At 38.2% G+C, this 13,040-nt stretch overlaps 1 protein-coding gene across 2 annotated transcripts in view; it reads left to right on the top strand.

Annotated features, from left to right (window-relative positions):
• LOC306758204 (extended synaptotagmin-2-like) overlaps nt 1–9,999 on the top strand; it is a 69,287-nt gene extending 59,288 nt beyond the window's left edge. For both annotated transcript variants that reach the window (XM_079243434.1, XM_079243435.1), the window contains 5 exons: nt 3,341–3,439; nt 3,517–3,648; nt 3,724–3,829; nt 5,466–5,515; nt 5,607–9,999. In XM_079243434.1, coding sequence (XP_079099560.1) covers nt 3,341–3,439; nt 3,517–3,648; nt 3,724–3,829; nt 5,466–5,515; nt 5,607–5,652 — 433 coding nt within the window. In that variant the 3' untranslated portion in view covers nt 5,653–9,999. The remainder of the gene's footprint in view (nt 1–3,340; nt 3,440–3,516; nt 3,649–3,723; nt 3,830–5,465; nt 5,516–5,606) is intronic.
• Nucleotides 10,000–13,040: the final 3,041 nt, after the last annotated feature.

The raw sequence follows: 13,040 nt of genomic DNA on the forward strand, positions 1-13,040 counted from the left end.
TTAGCATTATAGATGGAAATAAATCAGCATAAAGATCCTGCAGATGTGGCTGAAAGCGGCCAGTTTAGTGTTTACAGTCCTGGAACTGCAGCTTTAGTCAGACTCAAAGCAGTGTTAGCTCATCATCATCAAAAGCAACAAGGTGTTCAGTGTCATTCTTCAGGTGGTGGGCGGAGTCTGCACATCACTTAAAGACACACTGCAGAACTTTGTTTTTGTCATAGTGACGCGCCCCCATCGTCGGCTGACTCAGCATCCACGTTGCATCCTACCTGACCTGTTAGCTCTCTCCAGCCAGCAGAAGACGATTTCACAATGACTCCTTTTGTCTCTTTCTCTCTTTTAATGATCTTGTGTTTCTTTGCTGAATCAGCGACCGTGTGTCTGTGTTTATATCCGTTTTCCAGTGTGTGAAGCAAAACTTGGCATTCCGGATGGAAAACTTGTACCGTGCAGTTTCTCCACCTCGGACCGCTGTGGCTCCAGAAATGCACACGATAAATGTCACGGTGTCATCAAACATGTCTGGAAGACTCAGTTTAAAGTCAGAAAGTCGCGTAATGTGTCTTTAAATGGCGTTATAGGATGGCTTGTCACAATAACAAATTTAGCCATCCGATTAATCATCTCAGAAACTATTGCGATAGACCATAATATTGCGCTAAGTGATTATTGTTGTCGTTTTGAGACAATTTTCTTCTAAAATAACAAAAATGCCATAGTAATGCAAGTACACCCTTTCAAAAATCAACTTACTTTAATCTCTACAGAACATTTAGCTTGATGTGCAGACTAGTTTATGCTCATCCAGTCCCCAGTCGGCTAAAACAGAACAGGATTTCTCCTGGGGTTTTGGCAACGTGGTTATCTGGAACACATGGTCTCTAAACACCATGTAACACATAGTCTGTGGCCAAGCTCATATAAGGGGAAATGTTTGGACTTGACCAGAGGTGGAATGGTAAAATTTAACATTAAAGGGCAGCATGGCTTTACCAACCACGCTGTCTGATTGAACGCCATGTTGGACTGTTTGTATTTAATCTGTTGGTTAAACACTGCAGTGATCGTGGACTGTCAGGAAGATGGAGCTAGCCTGTTTAAGGTCTTTTTTCCCAGCTGGAAAAACTGCAGTTGATGATTGTGTTTTAGGTGCAGAGGGAAGCTTGTTGTATTGCCGTGTTTAGTTACTATTTTCTTAAAACAAAGAGAGCAAAGAAAGACCAATGAAAATTATTGCTTCCGTCAAACTTGTGCGATTGATTTGAATCTGTAGAAAATTATTTCACAAGTAATCAGACAGATTTAATGCAACTTGCTGGTTAAGTTATCTTGTTTGTTAGAGTCCAGCTGTCCCGAGGCTCGGCCCGGTCAGCCTACAGTTCTTGCTTTGCAAACACTTGTATCAGTACTCTCCCACTGGTTTCGAGCTACTTCTAAAAGACAATGTAGTTGTAGAAACATGATCATCAATATATAATGATGTTATGCTTTGTCGTAAATTTACAGTATATCTGGATTTATTTATTGTTTTTTTTTTTTTTGTTATTTTTGTTTTGAATTATGAATATGTAGAGGTGGAAGTTTTTTGAGCTCTACTTGTTCCAGTCCATCTTTCCTGTCTCATTACGATGACGGCTCTGATGGACACCGAGTCTTAAAGTCACATTATGTAACGTTCTAACCTTAAAACTCTGCGTTCTGGACTTGTTCGGCGACACAGTGACATCTGTCATCAAATCAAATCAAAGATACTTTATTTATCCCTGAGGGGACATTCGGAGTTCAAGCCAGCTCGTCCAAGGTCAGACATACAAACATGTAACATTCATGACAAAAGAGCAATACAGAACTGAGCTAAGCTCAGGCCATGCAGCTATTACAGCGCTGCCTTACAATAGATAAAGGATCATAGGGGTCGACGGCAAAAAAAGGTCATGTAACTCCGGGCCACGCCAGGAAGACGCGGTCCGAAAATACAGAGAAAAAAAACACCTCATTCACTGAAGCACAGACTAAACAAGACACACAAAGTCCAGGAAGGCGGTGAATCATGAGGTAGGGGGTAGATGAGGAGGGGGGACAGAGCGTCTATGAACATGTCTTCTTCCATTCTCAGGGGGGGTTGCGCCGGCCCAAGGCCGCTGGGAAGCCGAATCCAGATATGATTGTTGTTTGGGTTCCAGGCGAAGAAAACCATTTGCCCTCGGCCTTGAGTCCATAGCAGATCTCAGGCAGGCAGCTCCAGACAGTCGAATGGGGGGGGGCAATTTCCACCAATACTAGCAGACATCTTCTCCATGTTGTTATCGATTTTGCGGACCAGCTCTGGGACCATGGCCAGATGACCAGCGTGGACCAGACTGGCATCCTCCTTACAGTCGAGTCCGGTCAACGCAAGAGTCTGTGCACTGCTAGCTCGGCACATACTGTTCCACAATTCTGGCAGCCTGCCAGTTGTTGCCAGAATCTCTCAGGTCTCGAGGTAGATCTGGACTCCACCAGCGCCAATCAGCGGAATCCCGATCACCAGTAATCCAAAGATGTAAACGTCCTCCACGTCCTCAGAGGACAAAACCGCCAGACACATCTGTCTCCACCTGGCCCATGAGTTCTGAACGTATCCAGCCGGAAGCGTCCCCTCAGGACATGCAGGCTCCCCTCTGCCCGATCGTCGGGTTGAGAAAATTTGATCAATTGAGTTGATAGACCAGCTGATCAAATCCATGATGTAGTTTGAGTGGAAGTAAGAGATGTAAAAAGATGCTCAGAGTCAGACAGGACAAAGTCGCAGGCCAGAGTGGGAGGAGAGGGAGGAAACAGGAGCGCAGATAGAAGCATCCGCCTTCGCTGAGAGCAGGAGTGGAAAGTGTCATGTGTATCTCTACAGTTCATTCAGCAAAGAAACGCAAAAAGATTAAAAGAGACAAAACAAGAGTCATCGTAAGGTCGTCTTCTGCTGCCTGGAGAGAGCTGAGAGGTCAGGTAGGACGCAGGATGGATGCTGGATCAGCCATCGATAGGAGGCGTGGCGGGAAAATGGAAAAAGTTCCAATTCCAACTTTATTTATAGAGTGCATTAAAACAACACAGTTGACCAAAGCGCTGTACACAATCCAAAGCTCAACAACATGCAGGATATAATAGAAGTAAAATAAAAACAATAAAAATATTAGTCACTGTAACACACAATATATAAAAAGCAAAAAAAAAAAATGTTATAGAAGTTCTGTAGTGTGTCTTTAAAATAATAACCTTTTGGTTTTACAACTTGCATTTAGCCCAGTATATTTTATGCTCCCAGCCGCTGGTTTAAAACGCGGCCTTTCCGTCTCTGCAGCGGTTCCGGTCCGAGTCACTTTCCACTTGGAGAGATCCAGCTGACCATCAGACACAGCTCGCCGACCAACAAACTGGTTGTAATCGTTCACTCCTGCAGGTAAGAGCCCACAAAATGCGCTTTTTGCTCTGATCTGCTCTCCGTCATAGATTACAGCTTCTCATTGGCTTCCGCAGGAACCTGATCTCGTTCAGCGACCATGGCTCGGATCCTTACGTCCGTCTCTACCTGCTTCCTGACAAACGGAGGTCCGGCAGGAGGAAAACGCACACACTCAAGAAAACATTAAACCCTATTTACGATGAGAAGTGAGTCCAGCTTTTCCACGCACTGCTTGTTGTATCGTCAGACGTGATTAAGCCGACACGCGTCTCCCTGCTTAGGTTTCACTTCAGTGTTTCCTTCATGGAGCTCCAAAGACGGACTCTGGACGTGGCGGTGAAGAACGGTGGAGGCCTGTTCCACAAGCACAGAGGCCTTCTGGGAAAGGTGCGAGCTTATTCCTCCTCCTCATCACTTTCCTTCCCATGTTCATTTCAAACATATTTTATCATTTACAAAATAAACATGAAATAACAAGTGAATTATAAGCCTACATGGACTCTCCCTGTTTCTGCAACTGTAACTCTTCATCTCTAAAACTAGAGTTTTATTTGTCCCCAATTTAAATTCCAATTTTGGAAATTTTACAGCTTGTATTTTAAATAAGAGTATATTTATTGTTTGTATATTACTTTGTATGTCACCAGTTCGATCTCGATGCGATACTTTATCCGTTTCATGAATAGTGATTCAATATTTGCAGATATACGTCAAATTCAGTCACAATCTGATATTTATTTGATTCATAACCATCTGATGTGAAAGGAGGTAATTGACCAGCTATGTGCAGTTAGATCATACTCACCAAAAGCAACCAGAGTTTAAATAAAAACAGGATGAGCCCCGGAAGCTAGAAAACAATACAGGTATTTTCAAAATAAAAGTGCATTTGATAAGTGATGAATGTATCAGTTTGTTCTATTCTATTCTGTTCTATTCTATTCTATTCTATTGTCATTTAGCAGACGCTTTTATCCAAAGCGACTTGCATATGAGATTGAGAACATACGTAGAATGAGAATGCACATAGTCAGGGGAACCTGACTACTACCTCACTTCCTCCTGAGCTACAGCCGCCCCGTCAATTTGTATTGATGTAATTGGCTCACTGGCCATATGATCAATACATCGATCTGTTGTTACAGCCCTTGTATTTTGTATGCACCCCCACCTCTACACTGTGACTCATGTCTGGTAAAATTAACGTTAAGTATCACAAGTAAACAGTTTTCAGGTTTATAATGTAGGTTTCTCAATCTGCCGTGCCATCTTTACCTCAGTCTAATCAATCAATAACAATAATACTAAATAATGAAAAATAATAATAATAAAATAATAAATAATACTATATAAATAGTTAGAATGTTATATCTGCGTTTCTACTTTGTAGATTATTTATTTTATTTTCTTATTGTTTTTTTGTGACTATATGCTTTTGTCCTGATTCAATTCCGATTTTTGGGGGGCCGATTCGATTGAAATTGCGATTCTCACAATTCTTCAATATTGCTGATTTTTGTAGTTTAAAAACAAAATAAATGTAAATAAATGTATAAAACTTTTTTTTTTTTTGGCTTGTAATTTTTCTTGATTTCAGTGAGGAAAAATCCAACACCACAGCCAGACCATCATTCTGCTTCTACAATGCCCAAGAAGACAAATTAAAAGATCAATAAAAACAGAAAAAAACAAAACAAAAAAAAAACAATTTAAAATGGATTATTTTTATTTATTTGGGAAAAATTTGTTTTGTTTTTTTTTAACAAAAAAGGTTGGGGTTTTTTTTTTAACAAAAAAAAGATTTTTTAATAAAAAAATAGATAAATTCACAAAAAAAAAAATATTTTAAAATTGTGAAGCAAAAAAATCCTGATATTAGATTTTTCAATCCAATTTTCCCACACAGGGATATTTTTCCTTTTCATTTAATGTCATTTAACTCTGATTAAACTGCCGGTTTTTTTTTCTGTGACTTCTATTTTTGAAAATATCAGCCCAAAAAAACCTTGTTGTCTCTCATCAGGTTCTTGTGGATCTGACTCAGGAGGAAATCACCAAAGGTTGGACGCAATGGTTAGTAGTTTTTCCGCCTCTAACAGTGATTCGTGACTCTAATGTGACTTCATGACGATAAAACACCAGCTTCCAAACTTGTCTTCTGCAGGTTTGAGCTGAGTGAAGATGGCCAGAAGAAACCACACCAACTATAAATTGTCTTCATCATTAGCATCATCATTATCACCACACTTTCACTGGATACACTTCCACTTATTCCACAGTACAGCATTTATTCTTTTTTTTTTTTTTTTTTTTATCGTAAATGTATAAAGAACTGATTGAGAGAAGAAGCTTTTAAAACTCATTTAATCCATCAGTCGCAAGGCAAGCGTCCCCTTTAAGATGTTAGTATGATTGACTAAAGGAGAACCTGACTATAGAGACTAATATGATGCATTATCTCCTGTTGTGGACGTCTATATTCCATATTTATAGAAGCTGTAACGGATTTTTTTTTCTACGGAAAGTTTGTAAATACTGTAAAGTGATGCTGGATGAACTGCGGGTGATGTGGAAAGGTTTGCTGTCTTGCTGGCCAAATGATTGTAATTTTATTTTTTTCTTTTAATGAGAAACATTCTATTCAGCATTTCTAAAGCGGAGCAGAGAAGAAGTCGCACCAAAGATTGATAAGTATTTAATAGATTTAGGGTTTTTGGTGACAACATGCTGGATTTATGCCACTGTAATGACACGGCTCAGTAGATCACGTGAAAAGGAATAAAACCAGGTTTTATTGGGTTAAAAGTAATGCTGCCCTGTTAGTTTACTAAAGATTTTCCATTTTAAACTCAAAAGAAATATATGACAAGTTGTTACACTGAAATAAGGTTTTGTTTTGTGTTCATGTTTTGGTTTTTTTTTTTGTCTTTTAATCCAATGCAACTTTTTGCACACATGTATTTTGATCAACAGCAATCCATGTTTAAATTGTCCACCAGAGGAAATACTTTTATTTTTTTTATTTTTTTATGAATTATAAACTAATTTTAAATCAGAGCTTTAAATAATAAACATAATTCTTGAAGGGAAAGATTTGAGATTTGGTTGAAAGCATGTTGTGTATAAGAATTATGGGCAGAGATTGTTAGCTTAGCTTAGATTAGTTTAGCTTAGAGACTAGGAATGCTGGACTTAAATATCCGTCCCCTTCAGTTATTTTGGTACCTTAATTCTTTGCCCAGAAAAAAAACCTTAACGTTTAGCTCCACTAAACTTTTTCCCTGAACATGTTCAGGAGACAGAGCCACGTTAGCTGTTTTCCTGTTTTAACAGTGCCTAATGCTAAGCTAAGCTAATTGCTGCTGTCTTAGCTGTTAACAGATAAAGAGAAAAGTTGTTCATCATGTCACAAACTGCATTTTTATAACAGTTTTCCCCAAAATAAAAGCAATATTTTTAAAATTTCGCCAAAGTACAATTTGTAGATGTTTCCACTGATTAGCGTTTAGCGCATTAGCCATTATTCACATAAAATCACTTTCAGGAGGACAGAGATGCGAAACATTGCGTTTTGAAACAGCTGTTTCAGTTGCCACATCTGTTCCTCTGTCCTCATCAGAAGATGAAAGCAGACATCCTGAAACCATTATCACTTGAAATTAACTGGTCATGTGACCCCTACGTCACGTCTGATGACGTGTAAATGCGAAATAAGTGTTTCTGTTACACGTTGGTGATATGCTTTTATATCTTAATGTTTGAAAAACCACCTCATGATAGCTTTAACACTTCTTAGCAATATTTGAGAGGTTTTTCAAAATTAATTTTTTTCCGTTATCGTTTTTTTTGTTGCAATATTTAGATTTTGCACCATTCTAGGGGTAATGGAAACACAGGCATCGATACCAAAATATTCCAACTACCCAGCACAAAACTGAATCTGAAATTAAGTGATTAGTAATCTATCACAATCTCTTCATCTAGCTGAAGCTACTGTTTAGATGAAACATTGATACAACCCTCAGAAATCAGTGTAAATTCATGTTTAATGCTGTATAATCCCTGTATGCCTTATCGCTGCTTAGATGTAGCCTCAGACTTCTGCCTTATTTAGTATTCGAAGGTCTGTTATTATGCAAATTAGCCCCGCCTTTCCGCTCTGAGAACTATGACATTGAATGTGTGATAAAAACACAAACACACAAGAAACAAATCTGTGTGGTGGACTGTCCAATGCCCACTTGGTTCAGGGCGGGTTCCTGATCCACGTCAGTGTTTTTCCAGAAAGAATCGGACAAGAACGTGTTCCTTTTTTCTTTCACACTGCAGAAGACTTACCACAGATCACATCGCTTTCAGTACACGTTGGAGTCTGCAAGTAGACAGTTTATCAGCATAGATCATAGATTTTGTTCTACAAATGTGTGTCAGTACCGGTATCATCCATCTGGTTCCATGAACTTATAAATACTGGCTCAAACAACAGGGCATGTTTGTGGAAAGGTGTTTCTTGTGCTGAATGGTATGAGCGATGCCCCAAATGATATTTATACGCATTGTTTTAAGCTGCCAACAATAAAACACTTAATATTTATAAATGAACTTGTAAAGGCTGTTTATAAATCCAGTTCAATGCGTCTGTTTTGAATCCCTCCATGTGGCAAAGTGAGCTGCAATCACGCTCGTGGTTGGTGATATTTAACCTCAAAACAGACTCTGCATCCATGTTGAAGCTCAGTTTGAACTAAACCAGATTAAACTAAACCAGATTAAACCTTCCCGAGTGGGAAACTCTCATGCTGACCAGTCTGCATCTCAGGGTGGAGTCGTCGGTCCCTGGTAATGACTGCATGTTGTATAGATGTCATGTTGAATATGTGTAAAGAAATTAGGAAAATCTATGCAACAAATATGATACTTTAATTCTCCAATTTGTAGTTTTCAGATTTACGTCATATCATCATCGCATCAGGAGTAATAATCTGGGAGAACCAGACTTCCATTTGGAGAATATTTTTATTTTAACTTTCCAACATTCTGGGATGAAATCCTTCATGCTTATCGGGTTTAATCTTCATTTCTGAAACATAACTTCAGTTTTTATCATTTCATTTAGAGAAGCAACTCTGCTGTCACAGCAGAAAAATGGTTTGATTTAAAGAAAATGGACAACTTCCTGTCCATTTTTTTTTCATCATGGCAACTCGGTTTCCCATGATTTGCCTTTGGGATTTAAAGTTACTTAAAAAAAAAAAAAAAAAAAAAAGAAACAGCCTTTGTGTTTGAGCAACTATCATTTGTGAATATATTTTCTATCTAATATTACAGGGATTCCTTCAAGTTTAAATAAATGCTTTCGTTGCAGAAGACAACTAATCACATGAAGCTGCAACAACGCTCAGTTTATCGTCGTCAGTGATGCCTCATTCATGCTGAATAGTCTTAACCTTTCATGAAGTAACATAACATGTATTTGTTGTTTATTTTAGTAGATATAAACATTATGTACTGAACAGCCTGTTTACTTTTCATCCCTCACTCCGAAGGATTGTTTTTTATCACCCAAACAAACACAGGATGCATATTACCGGCGATATAAACACAATAAATCACAGCTTTTCACACAGCCAAAGAGCACCAGTTTTGTGTTGATTCCAGGGTGGTTGCTGGACTGTTGACCTTCTAAGCATGTACTTGTTGCCATGTTGTATTTTCATCAAATATTTTACATTTACACATGTAAACTGCATTCTGTAACTTGTCATTGTTTTTCTTTCTTTACTCTTTTTACGGCTCGCATCCTCTCTGTCTCCTTTGTTTAATCAAAAATGTTTGTTCATCACATTAATAAGCCGTGCTGCTGGGCTCAACTTTATCTGTCTTTATTTATCAACATACCTTGTGCCTTAAATTTATTACCTTGATAGATAGAGAGACACACACACACACACACACACACACACACACACACACACACACACACACACACACATACATATATATATATATATATATGTATACATATATGTAAAATATACACACACACACACACACAAATACATAATACATACACAGTTAGGGATATTCAGCTTAAGGGTAAAATTTACAGAAGATGTAAAAAAAAAAAAAAAAAAAAAGTTCACACCACTGATGTTATTTCTGGGTGCTTTAAAAATCATGTGGTGATTTTTTTATTTTTTTTTCTTAATTTACAAAAATTAACACATTGAATTTTTACAGTTTATTAATGTAAATTATTTTAGTGCCAAACATGTCCACCAGGGGGCAGAAGGCACCTATGGGATAATATTAAGCAGGATTTTGAGCAAGTTTTTACCATGAAATGATGCAAAAGGTCTCAGAAACTGTATCAGGTATGATACATGTCATTAAACGGTTAAAAAATTGTTGAAAAATTGTGTATTTAAAAATTTAAATGAGATCACAATAACTTAACCTTGAAAGCTTCTGGTGAGTTTAGTGCCATTCTGACATACAAAAAGCTGAATATCCCTCACTTTTGTGTATGACATGTTTCACATTATATGTATGTAATAAACGTACATATGTGTTCAAAAAGATGAAAAATTGCTTCATTTCATATCTTAATGTTTTTTGCAAGGAATGAAGAGCTTTACTTGGTAAACTGCTTTGCTTTGGCATGTTTATCTGCAGTTGTAAAGTTTATTTAAAATGTAAAATTTGTTTTCACAAATACTTAGTTGAATAAAGTATAAATGATTTGTGTTTGTTGTTTAATTTGTTTCAGCTGAAGTTGAGAAATTCTGAAATCTCTCTGGTCAGTGAATGCATCCAAACATACACATAAGTATATGAACTTGCCCCTAATAGTCATACGTACCTGAACTCTCACACAAAGTATTTAATTTTACTAAAAAGACATTTAAATGATGGTGTCCGTAATAAAATCTGTGATAATTATTTCCAAAACCTCCGTAATTTTTCGACTTCTGTTTAAAGATGTCATTATCATTAAATCATTTCACTTAGAACTTTAAATTAGCTGAATTTTTATTTATTATTTATCGATCAACAGTACAGACAATTAAAATGGGAAGAAACTTTATCTATAGAGATCATGTCAATGCTTGAAAATTTTATTGTCATTTACGGATAATTATTATATAAGCCTGTTTCTACTGAAGATCGTGTTCAGGCAGACAAGCTCTGCTGCGAAACTGATAATTTTTTAATTCAACCTTCCAGCAGGGAACCCAAAAGCAGCAAAACCCGAGAGTCTTCATCATCCTGCAGAGAACTGAAGCTTTTCGTGGTGCGTTTAAGGTCTGCACGTTCTCCTGACTCCCCACCTAAGTTTGGATGAGTTACACTCTGTTTGAGGGTTAAATGGAGTCTTTGCAGCTTCAGTCTGCTGCAGAGTAAAGTCCTCTTAAAGGTTTGTGTGTTTTTCCCAATAAATTCCGCTTCTACCGAAAGTTCATCAGCCTGAAAGCAAATAGCTTTCATGTGATGCAACAGTTTATAAAACACACATTTACCGTAAATGCAAAGGATTGATTAAATAACCTTTGGTTTGAAAATAAAGAGGAATATTTGTTCAATGACCACCTGCTGCAGTGACCTAAAGATGCCCTGAGTCAGGATTAAATCATGAGCCGTGCATTAGATGGTTATAATGCACAGGGCGGCATCTAGGGTTGCATTCAGATCAGGATAGTCCGCTAGACTCGGTCCGATTGGGGACTCGGATCAGTTGTAGAGGGGTGTATCCATGGAGACCAAGATCGAGTTCACGCTGCATTTTGGTCAAACCATTAGATAATAAATCCCCACTCCCACCAAAGGCGGCACTGCACTAGTATTTTGCAAAAGAGAGGACAAGACTGGCATGAAGAAGAAAACCGTTTCCTCCACCTGCGAATTAAAGATGGAGACAAAACTGTTTTGTGTTTTTATTGTGTCTTATGCAAGTGTACTGCAGAAATACACTGCAACAATGGACGCAGTATGAACACCAGACGAGGCAGAGGACCCTTAACGCCATCGCTATGTATTTACCCACAATGCAACGCTACACTAAATGTAAGAAGTGACTGTTTTGTATTCCACTTCCTGTATTTGGTCCGCTTGAAGCAGGCCGAGACCTGCGTTTATAGATGGACTGAGTCTGCTTCTTTGGTCTGAATGAGAGTTCGTTTGGTGCTTTCACATTTCCCCAAACAAAGCGGACTTTCCGAGGAAACGGACTTGGATACAAATAAAAATGGCTGATGTGAATGCGCCCTAAGGGATCAATCGGTGATCAGTAAAAGAGCCAGAACATCACTGTGGCATGTTAGATACTAAGACTCACGCACCAACTATACAACAGCGGTTTGGAAATCGTAACTCTACTCTTCAGACACACCTCAACACAAAACATGTGCATGAGCCAGAAGAGAAGGTGGAAATCATTAGAACTGTTCATGTAAAGTGAAAAGAAATCTGTCATCGAGGAGAGATGTTGGTGTGTCGTCGGTTTGAAGTTCTATAAGAGATAGCAGGAACTTTCCTTTCCAGCGGACAACAAAAACAAGGAAGTCTGCTCAGCTTCATTCCCTTCAACCTGCAGAAGACGTTGAAAGATGCAGAAACAGGAAACCTCCATGAGGAAAAGGCTGCTCCATGCTGACGTCTATATTTCAATCAATAGGGCTGATGTGAATGTTCCCTAGAACACCAAGACGTGCAGCATTCTTTCGAGAAGTGCATTAAAATCAGCTGATGTACGGATCAGTCATTACATCTGCGTGTACCATGATCCCAGAGTAAACATTTTAAAACAAATATTTATTCCTTTTTTTTTTTACAAAATCTATTTATTTCTTATGGTAAACAGCCATTGTCAAGCTACAGCACGTTTCTCTCATTAACCAGTCAAAAGCCACCTGATCTGATTCACTTGATTAACGTGTTGCTACGGTGACCTGTAATGGAGAGATATTATGTAAATAAAGAGCCTTTTACGTTGCGTACTCCCGTTGCTTGCTGAAACACTGTTTTGATTGCATAAGTTTTTATCTCTGATTAAAATATCTTCCTGTTTTCTGTGCATTTAGCTTCAGTTAATGCATTTGCATGACCTGCAACAGAATTCCACTCCAGATCAATGAAGTTTTTATCTCTCATGCAGCAAAGTGGCATCTCAATCTTCAAGTGAAGCACAAACTGATTTGTGGATTTGAGACAAAGTGGTTGTGAGAACTGTAGCTTTTCTCTGGTTGTTTTACGTGATCGATTCTACATGAATTACAGATCCCATACAAAGTCTTGTTTTTATTTTTAACATTCATGATAAGTTTGCAAGCTGAGATCATTTTGGTCCAACCTTCGCTTTCGCCAACATTTCTTATTTGGATTATTGTCCGTGTCTCTTGTTGACGTGCTCTGGACGCCGTCACACGTGTTCAATTTTCACGGCATGATTAACAACCTTTACATACTTGCAGTGGAGCATTACTTGTCTCCCATCTCAGGTTCCCCTCCTCCTCTGTTGGACTGCACCTCTAAAAATAAAACCCAGTTTACCCATTACTCACTGCTTTAAATGAGATATTCAACTTTTCAGCTCCAATTT

The sequence above is a fragment of the Telmatherina bonti genome, assembly GCF_933228915.1.
Source record: "Telmatherina bonti genome assembly, chromosome: 7".
NCBI classification, from domain to species: domain Eukaryota; kingdom Metazoa; phylum Chordata; class Actinopteri; order Atheriniformes; family Telmatherinidae; genus Telmatherina; species Telmatherina bonti.